We start from the raw sequence: 20321 nt of genomic DNA, 5'->3' as shown, positions 1-20321 counted from the left end.
TTATTTCGTTGGTTTACGTCGTCGCGAGCACATCATTTTTAACCGTTAAACGCAGCATCCATCAGTTTGCAGCAATATTTTCGAAAACTTCGCGTATATTTTTAAGAGATATTTTAACGTAATTCCTTTGTTTATAAAATGTAATTTTTCTTAAAAAAAATTGGAATTTTTGAACAAAAAATTGGAATTTGGATTACAAAGCATCGGTAAAAATCAGTGGCTGACTGCTAACTAAGCCATCATCGTCTCATCGTCTATATAAACAAAATCCACTCATCTTAGCTATTATATGCAAATAAGTCTGATGGGAAGCGCCCGAGTGCTTTAGTGTGTGTAAAATAATAAAATCAAGATTGTTTGCAGCTGCAAGAATCGATTGCAAGAATTAATGGTTTTTCAAATTCATTTGTACGCCAACAATTGAAGCAATAAAATCGCCGTTAGCTAAAGCTTATTGCTAAATGTAATTGTTATTTGGCAATGATTGAGGAATTCTAATGGTTACCAAAGGGTCAAGTTCTATACCTATAGTTGGAAAAAATAAAACATTGAAGTGTGAAATTGTTTATAAGAATTGAAAATTTTAAAAGAAATTATTTAAAAAAATATTTAAAATAATTAAAGTGCAAAAATTCTATAAAACATGTGTTTCAGTCAAAAGCATTTTTTCGTATTATTGCTGACTGCAGTTTTAACAGTTATAGCTGCTGTGGATCGGAATCCGAAAGTAAGTGTTATTCGTTTTTGTAAATAATTTTGATCTCTTTACACTGAATAAAGCAAAAAATGTTATTTGTTTTATTTAAATAGAAACAACTTACTTTTTAGCTCGAGAATAATTTATTTCAATATACGATAGACTAGGGGATTAAGTTATATAAATAAGTGGATCTGAGTCTGAGTATGTTTTCGAAACAGTCATTGATTGATTATATGACTTTGTAGTGTGTTAAACTTTCCTCGTTTAGTATTTAAGGAATAATGTAGAACATGTGAAAAAGTAATTATCAATTTAGTGAGATTGCCGCAGGATACTGTATTTTATTTGCGAAGAGATTTTTTATGAATTTTTAGTACGAGAAATCTGTATTATATTAGAAAATTACTACTAGGTTTGGCTTTGGTGGAAAAATATCATATTTCTTAAAACTTTACCGAATTTTGACTTAATACTGTCTCTGAAATAATACTGCTACAAAATCTTATCCTCACCAAGGAAAATTTAAGTGCGAATAAGTTTTTTATTAGTTATTGGTCGTTGTTATGATCCAATTTTAAAAAGACCGAACAATAATATAATATGTGGATGGACATAAGTAGCTTTGATTATTCTTTATTCATTCTGACGTATTTTTAAATAATCAAATTTTCAATTTAAAAATAAATTTTAATAATTTTAAAATTAACAAATCTTGGATTACATATAAGTAAATTTTATAATTTTTTAAATTTTCAAATTTTTTTATTTTCAATATTATTTAATTTTCATTTCAAACTTTTTAATTTAATTTTTGATTCAAAATTTATATTTTCAATATTATTTAACTTTCATTTCAAAATTTCTAATTTAATTTTTGGCTCAAAATTTTCAAAGTTTTTATATTTTCATACCGAAAATAAACTAATTTTGGATTAAAAATTAAATTTCCAAATTTTCAAAATTTTTTTTCAGATTAAAAATTAAATATTAAAAAAACGAACGAAAAAATTGGATTAAAAATTTTAATTTTCAAAATTTTTAAATTTTCAAAACGAATATAAAGAAATTTTGATTCACAATTTTTTAAAATTTTCAAAATTTTTTTTTTATTTTTGGATTAAAAATTAAATTTTAAATCTTTTAAAGACGAAAATAAACAATTTAAGATTTTTTAAATTTAATTTTTAATCCAAAATTAAAAAAAAATTGAAATTTTCAAAATTCAAATAATTTAATTTTTAATCCAAATTTTTAAAATTTAATTTTTAATCCAAAACTTGTTTATTTTCGTTAAAAAATTTTAAAATTAAATTTTTAACTGCAAAATCGGAATTTTAAATTTGAAATTTATTTTGTAATACCAAAGAAAAAAATTATAAAATATTTAACTTTAAAAAACTGCAGCAACAAATAAAAAAATATTCTTCAAACCAAAACCTAAATGATTAGAGATAAAAAATTAAAGATTTACTAATTTCTACTAAAACACCATAATTACAATTAATTAAATTAGATAAAAAATTTTAAGCTTTGTTAGCATATTATTAACAAAAAGCTTTATAAAGATAACCAAACACGAAATAATTCTACATTCAAAAGCCATTTGTATTTTTGAAACCAGTACTTAGGATAAAGACTTTAATTTGTGTTCTTAATCCGATTTTTAATTGTGACCGAAATTATTTTTAATTAAATGAAATGATTTTTAAAGAGTCAGTAGGGTAATCTGGCCTGTTTTTTGATATTTTTTTATAGAAATTTTTATTCTACAATAGAAATTTTTTCACATATCATGAGGTATATCGTGGAGTGTATAAACAAATTTTTCGGAATTTTTTGATGACATCTGTCGGAGAAATGGCTGCGTGAAAGAGATGCGCTTTTTCACTGGCGGACACGATTTATCATATTTGGATAAGCCCCAGAAACCCAATTTATTCTTAAAAAGTACGTGAATGGTTATCATCCCTACTAGAATCATGAAAAAATGTTGATATATAAAAAAGCAATTAACGTTTTTTTTCTTTTAATATTTCCCCACGTTTTTTACATACATTTTGTCATAACATTGTCAATAAATTATAAAAAATTATGATTCTAGTAGGGACGATAGCCAGGCGTTTTGTGAATATTTAAAAAAAAATTAAGCAAATCGGTTGAGTAGTTCGACCGGAATCATGTCCGCCAGTATAAAAAAGTGTGTTTTGAGAAAAACGCGTTTAAAGTTTAAGGCGAGGCACTCCGAGCGCTCCAAACTTCGAGCGATATTATTATTTTTGGGCCTTTTTCGAAACCTTCCAATGGTAAAGTGGGTTTCTACATTAATTCTAAGGGTATAAGGGAATAGAAAATGCAAAAAAAAAAAAATTTTAAAAAAAGATTACCCTACTGACCTTTTAATTTAAGATTTTTACAGAATAAAAAGCTTTAGTTAAAATTTTATTGATCTATATGTCTTGTATATAACAATATCAATAGAAGTTGAATGATATATTTCGGCATATTTACTAAATATTAGGACGACGAGATAATTTCGATATAACAATTTAGTCATATATTGCCTATCTATAAATTAAACTCCATAAAATATGAAGAAGGATAATTGAAAACTTATGCTTATTGAAAAACTTTAAACCATACCTATTTCAGTATTTCTGTTTTGGGACAGAACCCCAGACGGGTTGAGGAATTCGTAATTTTGTTCTTAAAAGAGATACTTTTTTCTAATTTAATTAAAGAAAATATTTTATAATTTTATTATAAACGCTTCACAAATAGTTCTTTAAGATTACATTGGCCTCCATTTTGAACATAATTATATAATAGTTAATATAAAATAATATTGTACTCCTCAGATACATACATACGAGGTGTGTTCAAAAGTATCGCGAATTTTGTGTTTTTTCAAAAATTATTTATTTATTCATGAATATCTATTTTGTCCCCTTCAAAGTAATCCCCATGAGATATTATACACTTATGCCAACGGTTTTTCCAATCTTCGAAGCACTTCAAAAAATCATTTTTTTTTTATCTTCTTCAGCTCCTCCTTCGATGCCGTCTTTATCTCGTCAAGAGAAGCGTAACGTCGTCCTTTCATGGGCCTCTTCAGTTTAGGGAACAAGAAAAAGTCACAGGGGGCCAGATCTGGGGAATACGGTGGCTGCGGCATCATTAGTGTGCTGTTTTTGGCCAAAAAGTCGCGCACAAGCAACGATGTGTGAGCAGGGGCGTTATCGTGGTGCAAAAGCCAATTTTTGTTCTTCCACAAATCCGGGCGTTTCTGGCGGATTGCTTCGCGCAAATTGCGCATAACTTGCCAATCGATATGTTTAGGTCCTCAGCAACTTCTCTAACGGTGATTCGACGATTGGCCAATACCATTTTCTCCACTTCATTAATTCGAATCGAAAACGATCCAAAACACGTGCAAGGGGTGTTTCAAAAAAATTGAATCCATTTTTTTGAATCAAAAATCGAAGACGCAAAGCAGCTGTCAACAATTAAATGAACATTCAAAATGGCCGAGCTTGTCGGCATAAGTGAAAGACATGAGTACCAACATAACGCCACAAAAAATTCGAAATTCGAATATACGTAACCCGCGAAAATTCAAAATTCGCGATACTTTTTGAACACACTCGTATATAGAGCTAAAATGCATTATGGAGGCTATCATTTGCATTGCTCCATATGAATAAGTTTTACGAGATTTCAATTCGACCACGGGATATAAAAAAGTAAAATAACCAAATACCGGGTGATCCAAGTGGAGGTACGCCTTTCAATAGTCTGTTTTTGACAGATCACAAGAGAATCGTGACAATCATGGAAAGACTTACACTTGAACATCGTCTACAAATCGTTCAACTTTATTACTTAAATTCATGTTCTGTCAAGAATGTGTTTCCAGCGCTTCACTCAATTTATGGTCAACATAATCGGCCTACTGAGCGTACTATTCGCAACCTCATCACCATCTTGAAACCCAGCATTCATTATTGGATAATATTCGACCGAATAGACTACGTCCAGCACGCAGTGATGAAAATATAGCAGACGTAGCTGAGAGTGAACGCGAAGATCGTGGAGCGTCGATTCAGCGATTAGGCAAATTTTTGGCAAAATGGCTATGTAAACAAGGAAATTGCCGCATTTAGAATGAAGAGCAACCTGAAGAGATTCAATAGCTGTCATTTCATCCAGAAAAAACAATGGTTTGGTGTGGTTTGTGAGCCGGTGGAATCATCGGTCCATATTTCTTCAAAAATGATGCCGGTGAGAATGTAACCGTCAATGGTGACCGTTATTGCGCCATGATAACCGACTATTTGATGTGTGAAAATGAAGCTCGTGATCTCGGCGACATTTGGTTTCAACAACACGGCTCCACCTCTCACACATAGCGGATCAATCAATGGATTTATTGAGAAAACACTTCGGTGAGCAGATAATTTCACGTTTTGGGCCGCTCGATTGGCCACCAAGATCATGTGATATCGCACCTTTAAACTTTTTCTTGCAGGGATATGTAAAGTCTAAAGTTTATGCGAACAATCCAGCTTCAATTCAGGGCTTGCAGAAAAATACCAATCCATACCAGTCGAAATGCTCGAACTAGTCATCGAAAATTGAACTTAACGGATGGACCATCTGAGACATAGCCGCGGCCAACATTTGAAAGAGACAATCTTCAAAAAAAAAAATATATATATATAAACCACACATTATTAAACATTCCCCATTATATTTGGAGTTTCGGTGCTTTTTCTTTAAAAAAGTAGGAAACCTCGAAATGGATCACCCTTTACAATTCTTCATACATGCATATTTAGTCACTTTTTGTCAAAACTAATTGTCTATAAAGAAGCTTTTATATGAACCAGTTTCCACATAAATTATGTAATGTTGCACTAATCCAATATTTAATGGATGCAACCAGCGATGATGTCACTACAAATTGAGTAAAAAATTTTAAAAACATTTTGATAAGCGACAGCGAAAAATCATAACTGACGCTTCCATTAAAAGTGACAAAATACATTAAAATTAAGTAAAAACTGTCATGCCAAAATTATTGCATCACCTAAAGCTGAGCAGAGGTTTTGGCAACTAATAAAATTTTAGGTTTCTATTAAATATGACATTGCAAAAATATTATTCTAAATTTACCAACAAATATTAGCAAAATGATTTATATATATGACTTGCAATATTTAATAATTTAAGAGCTTTTAAACCTAATTTCTTTTTACACCAAATATGTTTGAATAATATTATATAATGTGGTACAAGCAGTACATACATATTATATAAAATATATTATATAAGCTAATAAATTATATTTTATATATTTTTCAATTTTCAGAAGCGTCAAATATATCGTGAACAAGTCTTGCCGCATGCGGGTGGCAAAATTCCCGACACAGCTTTCGAAACCGATCGGCTCTTTTTGAATCGCCTGCAATCTAACGGTATCTCTGTACCAGATGGAGTAGTGACTGAACAGCGAAATCCGCAAGTAAGTGTACAGAATAAAAAACTTCAAGCTAGCAGATTAAATGTCAAGCTTTACTTGAAGAATGCTTAGAAAAATGTTATAAGCTAAAAACTACTGATGGGAAATAATGAGTATAAAGTGCGAACCATTTCGAGGTTTCCTACATTTTTTAAAGAAAAAGCACAGAAACCTAAAATATAATGGTGAACGTTTATTTTCATTCGAAACAACATTCTTCGGTATTTTTTTTTTTTTTGTAACTGGTGAATAACACGCGTTTTGTTTTGCTCTAAGGCCTGAATCGAAGCGGGATTGTCCGCATAGACTTTAGACTTTACATATCTGACAGGAAAAAGTCTAGTGGTGTGATATCGCATGATCTTGACCAATCGCTTATCTGTTAACCTATGTGTTCTTTCAATAAATACATTGATTGATGTCATGTGTGTGAAGTGGCGCCGTCTTGTTGAAACCAAATGTCGCTGAGATCACGAGCTTCAATTTCAGGCATCAAAAATTCGGTTATCATGGCGCGATAACGGTGGCCATTCACGGTTAGCTTCTCACTGGCATCATTTTTGAAAAAATGTGCACCGATGATTCCACCGGCCTACAAACCAGACCAAACCGTTGTTTTGTCTGAGTGAAATGACAACTATTGAATCTCTTCAGGTTGCTCTTCGTCCGAAATGCAGCAATTTTACTTATTTACATTTCCATTGAGCTAGAAATTGGCCTCATCGCTGAACAAAATTTGGCTCAAAAAAGTCGACTCTTCTTGGAACATTTCGTGTTCTTGATAGAGCGAAGCGATGTTCTTTGGGTGTTCGAGTGGCTTCAGTTCTTGCACAAGCTGTATTTTGTACGCTTTCAATTTAAGATCTCGACGTAAAATGCGCCAAGTCGTTCCATACGTCAGTCCGAGTTGCTGCGAACGGCGCCGAATCGACTTTCCTCGGTCTTCATGTACGCTCTCAGCTACGGCTGCTATATTTTCTTCACTGCGTGCTGGGCGTGATCTATTCGGTTAAATATTATCCAATAATGAAAGCTGGGTCTCAAGTTGGGCGATGGTTTTGTGAATAGAACACTGAGTAGGCCGATTATGTTGACCATAAATTGAACGATTTATGAACGTTGTTCAGGCGAAGGTCTTTCATACTGTGAAAATATATCTTAATAAATGATAATGAACTTAAAGTTCTATCAGTTTACCGTTCGTATCCCTCACATTGGATGACCTCCTTAAGATACTGACTAACCTTAGAACTCCGGTTGTGAAAACACATGTGCTAACAGAATTTAAAATAAAGGTCGAGTGATAGTTTTTATTTCTCTGACCAAAATTAGTATAAAAACACTATTCACCCATCACTAATGGAATTATTCCGTCTTATTTCGACCAGCTAAAAATGTTTATAATTTATCCACACATTTTAAAGATAGTGTTTATTAAATCACATTTATTCTAGGTCTATCAATACCACGACAAAAGTCCCAGGGTGCTCTTTCAAATAGCGCTTAGCTCGGATGGTCGTTACACGCCCGTCGAAGGCAAATATCATCACCAGAATGCCCCATCGATTGAGACCACCTACCTCTATCCACAAATACACGGACACTTAACCGATGCAACCCCGCGAAGAGCGCCTATCCGACATACCGACAACTGCAGTTACACAATTCACAACTCAATCAAGTGAAGTTGCAGCCAAAGAAGAAGAGTACATTTATATTTCTTCATACAATCATTCATAAATACTTTATTACCGACACTAAAATTTTCCAGCACAATATCTCGATATAACACCGAGTCTGCACAAAGGCCATGGCAATGCATATCGGACCCAAACATACCAGAATTTCAACATTATCAACGCGCCAATAGTGCCCGCAAGCGGAGCAGCGGCAGCGGCGACGGTGTCGTCAGGGAGCGCCAACAAATTTGACTACTTAGTACCGAATGTGGATAGCTCGGCACATGTGAGTTATTATCGCCGTGGGCTCATTAACGGTGTATGTGTGTGATTGAAAGTGTTTATTTTTTCGCTTTTATTTCAGCTATTCAACGATTTTGATGAGCTCTTTAACCACTTCAATTTGCACGAGGATGGTGCGGCTGTTTACAGCGGAGGTGCGAGCTTCGGCTTGAAACATAAAATTTAAGAGACTTCACAAAACATCAACATTAATCATATATATGTATATGAATATGTATTAGGGTGGCCTTAAATATTTGTGGAAACGATTTATATTCTGAGCTGATGGAATTCTTTGCAGTCAAAAAAGTTATAAGAAAAAATTTTAAACGATCGGTTTAAGGGTCTGACGTTTAAAAAAATTATTTTTTCTTCTGGAAAAATTTCATCTTGAAAACATTTTTTTTTTCTTAAAATGATACCTAAATCGATCCATCCATCTTCAGTCGAAGATCACATGCTTAAAACTTAGTCCAAGCTGAGGTTGGTGAGGGTAATCTGTAGTATCTGAAGGGAGCTGTGAAACCAAATAATATTTTCTATCTTACGCCGTGGAGATTTTAGGTATTATTTTTAAACAAAAAATACTTTTTTAATATTTGAGTACCAATAATATAAGAGTCAAAAATTTTCACTTCTCGCTCCGAATCGTTTTTTCTACCATCAGTCTCTACTAAAACAAATATATTTATGAATCCTTGATCATAATACCACTTCCATAGTATTTGAGTTTCGTGACCTCTGTAATATAATATTTTCCATGATTTTTTAATGATCACCCTAATACATACACATATATACTATACACATAATATGTACATATGCCTGTAAAATATGCCACTGCATTTTGTATACATTGCAACTGATGCCCAACTAACAGTTCCATAAATATAAGTGAAAACATTTATCACACTCGAATATTGCAATTAAAATTCCATTTGTAATTTTATGTTTCCAGTTAAATTTAATAAATTAATTATTGAGTAAAATTTGCAATGTCCGGTTACAAACAAAAGCAATTTTTCATAAGAGATGAGCACACGAAAATCTGAAAAGATTTATTACTTTAACTGACACTATTGACTCTAAATAGCCTTCAACCACGAGTGTGTCTCGATAAGTAAATAACTCTTTCAATTTTTATTCTTTCTTGGTCAATTTCGTTAATTCTGCATTTGCTAATAACTCATTTATAGCAAAACTCAAGAATAGTCGAGAATTTTCGAAGAAAGTCTTGTGGTTTTGTTTTAAGGGGTTAGACAGTCTATGGTAAAGTCTTCAAACAGGGACTCACTTTGACAATTTATTCTGGCTGTAAAGAAAATGGATTCGAAATACGCTCTTTCAGGTTTTAAAATCTTGCTTTATTTAATAATTGATTTAAAATAGCGACTATTGAGTCAATCTTTGAAATCACCTTTTTTAAGTGGGATCGACGAACGACGGTGATTCTAGAAACTCGAGCTTTTAAAACCGATATAGAAATATAATCTAAATCTGCATGAGACTGGCTAGAGAATTACATACAACTTATTTTAGCTTTACATATAGTTGTTACAAAATAGGGGACTTTTAAAAAAAATTAACTTTTCAGAACGAAATTGATAATAAATAATAATAAAACAAAGAAAAGGTAAATAATTTGCCAGATAATATTACTTTAAATTACAGTTAAAATGTTAATGGATACGTGTATCGATTTCGAATCCGTTTGAACTAATTGTCGAAGCACTTTTGCCACACAGGTTGAGGTATCATCAAAAGATGTGTTGTAAACGCATCAACTGCTGATATTCAAAGACGGTCCAGAGATCTTTCAAGACAGTCCCAGTTCTGGATTAATTTTAGATTTTTATATGGCAAATACGAAGAGCCTTGTCAGTATAAACGTGAACTAGTGGCTGATTTTCGAAGATATCGATCTGAAAATTTTCGCCTGCCCTTTTCTCCCCATCACATTTGGCGGAACGGCCGAAATCGGCCACTACAGGACTCAGTTGGCACAAACTGAACGATCAAAATCAAGATAAAGGTCTTCATAAAATATATGTTTATACTCTCGCAACAAAGTTGCTAAGGAGAGTATTATAGTTTTGTTCACATAACGGTTGTTTGTAAGTCCTAAAACTAAAAGAGTCAGATATAGGGTTATATATACCAAAGTAATCAGGGTGACGAGTAGAGTCGAAATCCGGATGTCTGTCTGTCCGTCCGTCCGTCTGTCCGTCCGTCCGTCTGTCCGTCCGTCCGTCCGTGCAAGCTGTAACTTGAGTAAAAATTGAGATACCATGATGAAACTCGGTACACGTATTTCTTGGCTCCATAAGAAGGTTAAGTTCGAAGATGGGCAAAATCAGCCAACTGCCACGCCCACAAAATGGCGAAAACCGAAAACCTATAAAGTGTCATAACAAAGCCATAAATAAAGATATTAAAGTGAAATTTGGCACAAAGGATCGCATTAGGGAGGGGCATATTTGGACGCAATTTTTTTGGAAAAGTGGGCGTGGCCCCGCCCCTACTAAGTTTTTTGTACATATCTCGGAAACTACTATAGCTATGTCAACCAAACTCTACAGAGTCGTTTCCTTCAGGCATTTCCATATACAGTTCAAAAATGGAAGAAATCGGATAATAACCACGCCCACCTCCCATACAAAGGTTATGTTGAAAATCACTAAAAGTGCGTTAACCGACTAACAAAAAACGTCAGAAACACTAAATTTTACGGAAGAAATTGCAGAAGGAAGCTGCACTCAGGCTTTTTTTAAAAATTGAAAATGGGCGTGGTCTCGCCCACTTATGGACCAAAAACCATATCTCAGGAACTACTAGACCGATTTCAATGAAATTCGGTATATAATATTTTCTTAACACCCTGATGACATGTACGATATATGGGTGAAATCGGTTCACAACCACGCCTTCTTCCAATATAACGCTATTTTGAATTCCATCTGATGCCTTTGCTGTATAATACGATATATACATTAGGAACCAATGATGATAGCGGAATAAAACTTTACAAAATACGGTATTTGAAAAATATGTAAATGACGAGTAATGAAATCTCGATTATCACTTTATCATGCGAGAGTATAAAATGTTCGGTGACACCCGAACTTAGCCCTTCCTTACTTGTTTCTTATTAAGTAACCTTGATTCGATTTGAACGTTGTTTATATCAAAAAACGTGGCTAGACTAGTTTTCGGATTTAGATATAAAAATTGTACCTGTGATAGGCGAAAAATTTGAGGATAAGAATCTGAAAGCCACGCAAGAAGCCATTTCAAAACGTCTAAAAGCAGCCGGAAACAATCTAAAGCAATCGGTTGCCATATGAAAAGGAGCCAAGAGACGTTGAAAGACCATTTTGCATGTCAGAAATACTACTTGAGCACTATAAAAGAAGTATTTTTTGGATTATGACCGATGATGAAAAATGGACACATTATGACAACCGACAGACAAACAAATAAGGAAGGGCTAAGTGTAACCGAACATTTCATATTCTTGCAACTTTCGAAGATCAAAGGCAACCGGATGTTTTAAAGGCCTGATATTAGTTACTTGTCGGTTAGGGCAAGTTTTCGCTCTTTTTTATCTATTTTATGCAGAAAGATACTCTGTTATTATAAAATCTCTTTCAATTTCTTAATGAAAACTCACATATTGGCTGATATTGGCGGTATAAAGTCAGCCGGAAGTTCGAAAATCTTTCTACAAGGTATATTGGGACTAAGAGAATTATTGATCCGATTCAACCATTTTGGCACACGAGCATTTCATTGTCAGAAAAATGTTTTCTATGAGTTTTTAACATATATCTTACAGGTTGACCCATATTTTCGATAACAAGTTCGCGATGGGAACTAAAGGTAAACATATACTCGGTACCTGAGGACTTTTTGATCGTAAGCTGACATACTTCAAGACAAGATTTGTGCAAAGTTGTAACCCGATACATCAGTTTTGCTTAATTTGTATACTTATACAAATATGAGAAGCTATATGAGAAGTAGGTGTGGCCTTCACAGTAATCCAAAGCTTATTTACTGCGGTGGAGAGGTTGCAAGACTTCAGGTGCTCTATCCATTTTATCTGCTTTGAGATCCCATATTCGGGGATCACAAGGATTCGCATGACGTAAGGTGTCCAACTTATTAGCGAAAACAGCTGCTTTGGCTGGGAAATTAGGGCGAAGTTCCGCGATTCTTCCAGCCGGAATAAAGCGAGCGGTAACAGCTGCGATCATCTTGAAGTTCGCCAACGATTATGTCCATAGGAATGGGTGGTGCGGTAAAGGTGCTCTCGGGAAATTCTGAGAAGCCGACCCAGTTACCTTTATTAAAGTTAACAAAGGTACGGTTGTCCACAAAAATAAAGTCAGGAGGTTTCTCCATCGAGATAATTATGGGCAGATGGTTTGATGCGTGAGTTAGCATAGATCGCCAGGTTACACTATTTATCAGACCAGACTACTAGTGATGATAATATCGGGTGAGCTATTACAAATGTTCATAATTCTGGTGGGTCTTCGCCATTCAATGTGCAGAATGTCGAATCGTCTATTCCACCAGCTCAATCCTTCTACGATCATTTGTCATCGAAGTAGCGCACCTATGTTAGGGTGATATGCTGTAGGACAACGTGTAACTGGGGGGATGTATATACAAGTATTAAATATTTCAAGTTCGCTGACCAGATAGCTATACCCTGACTGATCAGAATGAGAGTTATGCTGCCTTTTGAGCTCTTATGGAGGTAGCGGTCCTTTGTTGACAACTTGGATGGAGTGGTGCGCGAACTTGGTGCAGATTGCACAGCCGTAGAGGCTAAGATCGCAGTAGCGCATGCCTGAGCAAGTCTTAAGATGACTCCATCCATTGCATGTATTAAACCTAACCGAGGTGGAGTTTGGATAAAACCTTTTGTCGCAGACGCAGCAGAAAACTTTCTCCGGGCCCTGGCTGGACTCAATGCTAGCACGAGTCTGGAGGATACGGAGCAACTCTGCTGCAAGACGTTGCTTCAGTGATGACAAACTTAATCTAAAACTTACCAATCCGAGGTTAGATCTCCGAAAAGTACAGCCCAAGGGGCGGATAAAATAGGGTTGATTCCGGTAACATATAACCGGCTGTAGTGGAAATCGTTGTGGAAATTTTTACACTGTCGGTAGAGGTGCTTAAAAGATTTGTTCCGGTCGAATTTGGTTATTGTGTCTCAAATTGTTTAGGTGTTAAACATCTTAGAGGATGGTGCCACACCCATATTTCAAACATTTTAGCCTACAAGTTGAAAAAACCATGACAACGCGCGGCTTACTGTTGCAAGTCTGGTTAAAGACCTCATATTTGGAAAACAGCGCTTTGGAAGTTTTGCGTCACCCGCCCTATATGTCCCTTCAGACTACCATTTGTTCCGGTCGATGCAGAACGCCCTCACTGGAATACGGTTCCCATCAAAACAGGGTATCAAAAAATAGCCTGATTAATTTTTGACCGCCAAGATGACGCAGTTCTTTTGGTATGAATCCAAAAAATCTTCAAAAAGATGACAAAATGTTTTATCTTCAGAAGGGCAATACTTTAAATAATAGTCCTGAACATGTTTTGCTTAAATAAACGTTCAATTTTTGAAACAAATGTAACAATCATTTTCGAAACGCTAGGCTTTTAAGTAAATTTAGATGAATACTGCATACTTGTAGGCGCACAATCAAGCATTTAAAGCTTTGATATTTTACGTATTTGTGCTTATAGTTGGGAAAACAGTTAAGCATGGATACATACATACATATATGGTATATTTATACTTATGTGTGAGTATCTGCATTTATGAAATTTTTATTTGAAAACTTTAGCTTTAAAAATAAGTTTGCAGCTACAAATGAAGCTTTTGAGTCACACATATACACACTCAAATACTTTACTACTTTAACGGACTTGCACTTAAGAAAAAACCACAAAACTTTTAAACTTTATTTGGTAAGTTCAGCTTCAGTTGGTGGCACAACTGTTGGAGTTTAGAAGATCGGCGATCAGTTTCAATTGTAAGCTGCGCGCAGACGGTGGGAAATTCAAAACTCGGTGCATTCAGCAACAAATACGTTCACACTAATATTGGTTGCTTTATAAAGTTATTGAAAAACAGAGTTGTAATTAAAAAAATGAATGGGCAACGTGTGACATTGTGCTGCAGCTTATTGCTCGCATGCGCTTACCTTGCGGCATCGATAGCGGTGGAAGTGCAGGTGAGTGATATAAAAAACTCTGAAAAATAAAAATAAAAACACAGCAAATTCGGTTTTTAACTACCGTTATTTAATTGTAACCAGTTTACACTTTGCCTTTGCGGTTAGTCCAACAAACAATAGCTCACAACTGAAGGCATAGTTTTAGCTAATAAAGCGCATATTCGCAAGTTTACAGCTATATAGATTTACTGCGATTGTAACGGCAAGTCTGATGCCCAGCAAGTAAAAAAGGCATTCACTTTTGACCCAAAAGCAAATTAAACGTCTATTAAAACAACCGACCAAGTCAAAGTGGAGCAATGCATATGGCAAAAAAAACCAACTTTTTTGAATACTTCATTGATATGTGCCTAATAGTTGCAATGATTTGAAAATAATGTGTCGAAAAAATGATATTTTGTGCAGTGCCGCGGAACCGGTCTGCATATTCAATTGCGCATGCCTGGCCAAGTGACCACCAAACGGTGAATGGAGCAGTTGAATGCTCCACATATCGATTTACTAATATCGGTGGGGCCGCACGTTTGAGCTCTTTCTTTTGCAAAACGCTTATGCAACCACTATGAGAATATGGTATGTGAATTTCTCTGCGCTAAGCGTTAGTTGAAAGCGAAAGTGCAGCATTAAGAGTGAATGTAAATGGAATAATCAGGCAAAACAGTTTGCGCAAAAGAATCGCGATCGATTGGCAAAATAAGCAAAAGAAGTGGATATGTTAAATTTCAAATAAATTAGAAAGACGTTAACGGTAAATGAGTTGTTTTTGAAATTTTTTCTAAGGTTCCGAACTACTTCTGTTTAGCTGATGATATTTTTTTGTAGTTGTATATAATTTTAGAGCTTTATAGATTATCAAAATCAACTTGTTTCTAATGAAAAGCTTGTTTTCGTCAGAAATATTTTGAAATTTAATTATAGTGATTTTCTAATCATACCATATTTTTATATATTCTTCTAATCACACCATATGTTTAAATAGATTTGGCTTTTGCTTCGAAATATTTCACTATCTCGGCGATCATTACCTTTAAAAAGTTGTAGGTTAAACCTTTTTGATAAAATAAATTTCCTATCTCTCACAAAAACGGAATGAAAACAAGAAAAAGAGTAACCTCCGCTCGAGAGTATAATACATTCACAGGTGTATTTCTTATAGCATCAAAGGGTATAAAAAGATCTTTATCTTGATTTTGATCCAACCGTTTGTATGGCAGCTATATCCTATTGGGGTCCAATCTAAAAAATTGGGAGATAGATCGGCCAATTTGTAGGGTAGCTTTGTATGTGTAGGCTATAATGATCCAATATGAGCAATTTATGCGGAGATTGTAGTATTGTCTTGATTAATAATCCGTTCCGAATTTAGTCAAGTTATAATATTGGGTAGTCTTTTCGTATTTTTTCAATAGATGTTGTTGCAGTCGTATATCTCCAGTACTACCAATCACATAGTGTAATACCATATAGTGCTGGAAAGATCAGATTTTAAGCTTCATTTAACCAAGAAAAATTAAATTAGGGAAAGTTGAAAAAAAGTTACAGCTGTTCAAAAATGAGTGAAAATAATGAAGAAATTCGCTATATTTTGAAATTTTTGTATAAAAAAGAGAAGAATGCCACGCAAGCCTCCAATGAAATTTGTGAAGTTTACGGAGACGCTGCTATATCAGTTCGTGTAGTACAACAATGGTTCGTTCGTTTCCGTTCTGGGAGTTTTTCGATGTGAATCGTTGAAAAAGTCGGCGAAATTATGGAAAATATTGACCAGGTTAGGTTAATCAGGTAGGCCAATAAGCCACGCATAGACTATGTAGTTTTAATATTTTACTAGATGGAGTTCAGTTGCTAAGTTCAGGAAGAGTAGTCCTTTAGGATGCCTGCGCTTGGCAGCCTGCGGCCTCACTATCGATACCTCCTCCAGTGTATCATACCGTGGGGACCCCAGATGCTTACAGCGTAGTCTTGCCAATGCGGGACAAGTGCACAAGAGATGCTCCATTGTTACTCTGGTGCCTTGGTCTAAACATTTCCTGCTGTCTTCTCGATCGAAGAGCCACATTCTGCGGGTGTGGAACGCCACTAGACAGTTATAGTACAAGCTTGCTGTAAATTCTATTCCAGAATTTACAATCCATAAACTCGTAGAAAAAAATGCCATTTACGTTGCCTTTCATATTTCGGGACTTCACGTCCCAAGTTTTACAATCTGGCAATTCACAAATTTTTCGTAAAGTTTCAGATTTTTGATGTTATACATTCTCAAAACGTTTTGAAATACTTAAAATATTCATTTCGACCAAAATATGGAATTAATTCGCGAACATTTTCGTTTATTAACAATGGGTTGTGCAGCTATTGAAGTCGTACTGCTGTTATTCCTTTACATAAGTGTTGAAAAGTAGCAACCTTCTCAAAAAACTAAATTCGAGAATCTTAGTTTATTGTACTATTGATAGTTTTTCCCAAACGTTGATGACAGAACCAAAAAAACTGTTCACGAACGCATTCGCAGAAATCCCCTTAGAAAATGGAAAAGTATGTCAAGAGTAATGAATATATAGAACAGATCAATGTCAAGCGTTATTATTGATCTCCATATGAAAGCCTACAGTCGGTAAACTGGTTATCTCCTAATAACGCGCTTGAAGCAAATTAGGCTCAACCGGTGCAAATGGCACGCAGTCAATATCCTTATTACATATTAACATTTTTTCAATATTGAAGAAGTTTCTAAAAAGAAAATCCACAATATCGACACGACAAGTTACTGTAATGGGGACTCCTTGTAAAGGCGTGACATTTCTGAGAAAAATAGATTAAAACGGGAGCAAAAGTGTTCTAGCAGAATGTTTAAAAGGCAATACTCGCTTTCTTGGAGAGCATTAGATCTTCCAGCAAGATTCCTCTCCAGTACACACCACCAAAACCAGCCAGCAGTGAACTAAAATCATTATTCCTGGTTTTATCGCTTAAATTAATTAACCGTCTGGAAGTTTAGATTTGAATCCATTGGAATACAAATTGCGGACAGAGTTGGAGAACAGAGCACGTCGAATAATGAACCGAAATTTGGAAATTCTCAAAAAATCTTTGGTCCGAGCAGCGTTGTCAATTGAAATAGAAACTGTGAGTGTAGCTGTTGATCAATAGTCGAATCGCTTGAGGGCTTGCGTGAAAGCAAAAGATGACAATCGCGAATAAAATTTTGTACACCGCTCATTTAATATATTTAGCATGAAATAAAATTAACTTTATTATAAAATATATCATAATTTATTTTCAAAAAGGCCTGAACTTGTAACAGAACTTATGGCAAGTCTAGGTAGATTACTATAAATAACTGCAATTATTCCGCATTTTTACGCAACAATGAACTTTTTCTTCCATAAAAATCATAGATTTGTGTAATTGTAAAAAAAAATCTTTAGTTTTATACTGGTTCTAAAAGTTTTCTATTATTTCCCACATTTCTGCTCGAAATTCCCAAAATAAACAACTGCAAAAAGTAATTATTAAATTTGTAATTAGTTGCTTAAATATTTTTTACAATTACAATGAAAGAAAAAATTTATTATATTAAAAAAATTTGTAGACCTTTGGCCATCTCTACCATCCACCAACCGAAGAGCGTCGCCGAGAAGAAAAGCAAGATCTCTCAAAAATACCCGGTGTACCGGGTGTCGACTATCCGATTTATCACAAAGTGCCGCACACGAATTTCCATTGTGCCAACGTGCCAGCCGTGCCGGGAATGTATGCAAATGTTGAGACCGGCTGTCAGGCCTATCATGTTTGTCACGACGGACGCGAAGGCCATCAAGGCGCAGAATTTCTCTGCACTAACGGGACTATTTTCAATCAAAAGGAGTTCGCATGCGATTGGTGGTACAATGTTAAATGCGAAGAGGCGGTCAATTACTATCAGTAAGTATTTTCTCAATGTTTTTATATTTGTTAAACATTTTTAAATACAGATTATTTATAATTTTTGGTAATAACAATTAAAAAAAGTACTTATAAATTATTTATATTGTTATTTCTTATGCCATTTTTTAATTAAATTTCAGCTTGAATTCGGATCCTGAACACAATCCTTACTTCCAAAAGAAAAAGGAACCGGAAGTGGAACAAAATGAACACGAAGGCTTCTATATTCACGCATAATTTTTATAAAAAACACTTCATCTCATCAAATTTCATAAAATTATTATACTTAGTTACTTTGGTTTCCATGCTGTCGACTATTTTCATTAAAAATTACTGTTTATTGGACAAATTATTTTGTGTTTTTAATTGTTTAGTAGCTGTATGCGAATTATTAGCTATACTTCCGATTTGCTTCAAAATTTATGATTTTTATTAAAAAAGTTAAAAATAATAAAGATAAATAATTTCGACGAAATTTAACTAAAACTAAATAATGAAGAAATTTAAAATTAATTAAAAAAAATGCATCCAATTTTTGATAAAGATTTTTTAAAGAAAATTTCTTTTTTAATTAATGTAAATTAATTTAAAAAAATGCATCCAATTTTTGATAATTATTGTTTTAATGAAAATTTCCTTTTTATTAATTTTAAAATATTTCATTTTTTTAACAAAAAGTCTGGGCTATCTACCACTGGTATGTACTTAGTTCTTTCGCACAGAGCTCATTCTTGTATTAGCCTTTGGCAGCGCTTCAAAAAAAAAAAAATAACCTTGACCGATATAACATCGGCATAACCTTTTTACTTTAATTTAGCCCACAAGAATCTTCTTTTTAACTGTTAAAAAAACGATTTAATTCTTAAAAAAAAAATAAATAAAAAATTATTTTTTCGATAATTTTTAATTTACTCCTTTTCTCTTTTCTAATGCCTGAAAGCACCTCTGTGGGTAACCTAATCGGAAGTATAGCCGTATAATGTCTATTTTAAAAGGATTTACTGCGAATTAAAAGCATTTGATTTGGCATACATACATATATGCCTACTTGTTCACAATTTTAGATATTTAAAATATATCTCATATCAGAAATAATAAAAATAGATTTCAAATTAACCTTTAAACACTGTCTGCACTTATCACATAACTTCAATTAAAGTAAAAATACAAAAAAATATTAAGTATACTATTTCTCGCTTTATCCACTGTGCTCTAAATATTTTTGTTAAAAAAATTTCGCAATTTCTGCTTGGAAGCCACCTGCATGTAATTTCAGCCCACTTCGTAAAGTTTTCGGCACATTTGGCTGCCATTTGCATATACGCATGTAAAAATATACATACATACATAAAAATATACATACATACACACACAATTGCAGCCAAACGAGCAGCCTTCGCAGGCGATGTGCAGTTGTAAATTCTAATTGGATATTTTGTTATTTACTTAGGAAGCACTCACCTGAAATTATGCACAATTTCTTATCCACATCCCAATTGAATATATAACATTTTATTGAAAACTATTTACTATATTTTTGACTTAACACTTATTTTCACATTCCACGCGACACTTTTCACACGAACTCACTACCGCCAGCCGTAATATTACAAAGTCTCTTACACACACTCATATTAACGCCCGCACACATTTTCGACTTATTTTATGTAGAATTTACTCCCGACTATCGACACATTTGAAAAAATACCGCACTAATTAACACTTTTAAAGGAAATTAACTATTTTTAACAAACTACTGCTTGAAGCTCTTCACACGCGCCAACGGAAACTGACAGCAGCAATTGGACGCCAACTGAAGTGAGTTATGAGCAGGGCTGCATTCGCTTTGAAAAATTTTTAGAAGAAAAGTTGAATATTTTTTCAATTCAAAATGAAAATTTCAGTAATCTACATAGATTTTATAATAAAATATTATTTTGGTAATAATATTTTAT

At 33.9% G+C, this 20321-nt stretch overlaps 1 protein-coding gene across 1 annotated transcript; it reads left to right on the top strand.

Moving 5' to 3' along the window:
• The first annotated feature begins 643 nt into the window (after window positions 1-643).
• On the top strand, window positions 644-18603 carry LOC126761823 (uncharacterized). Its single transcript, XM_050478231.1, is given in 8 exon segments — window positions 644-727; window positions 6069-6221; window positions 7673-7820; window positions 7823-7924; window positions 7990-8183; window positions 14323-14436; window positions 18032-18363; window positions 18507-18603. Coding segments are annotated over 8 exon segments (1224 nt in total).
• The last annotated feature ends 1718 nt before the right edge of the window (window positions 18604-20321 follow it).

The sequence above is a fragment of the Bactrocera neohumeralis genome, chromosome 6 (assembly GCF_024586455.1).
Source record: "Bactrocera neohumeralis isolate Rockhampton chromosome 6, APGP_CSIRO_Bneo_wtdbg2-racon-allhic-juicebox.fasta_v2, whole genome shotgun sequence".
Classification (NCBI taxonomy): Eukaryota; Metazoa; Arthropoda; class Insecta; order Diptera; family Tephritidae; genus Bactrocera; species Bactrocera neohumeralis.
Note: the sequence above shows the minus strand (reverse complement) of the source record. Positions and strands in the feature narration are given on the sequence as shown.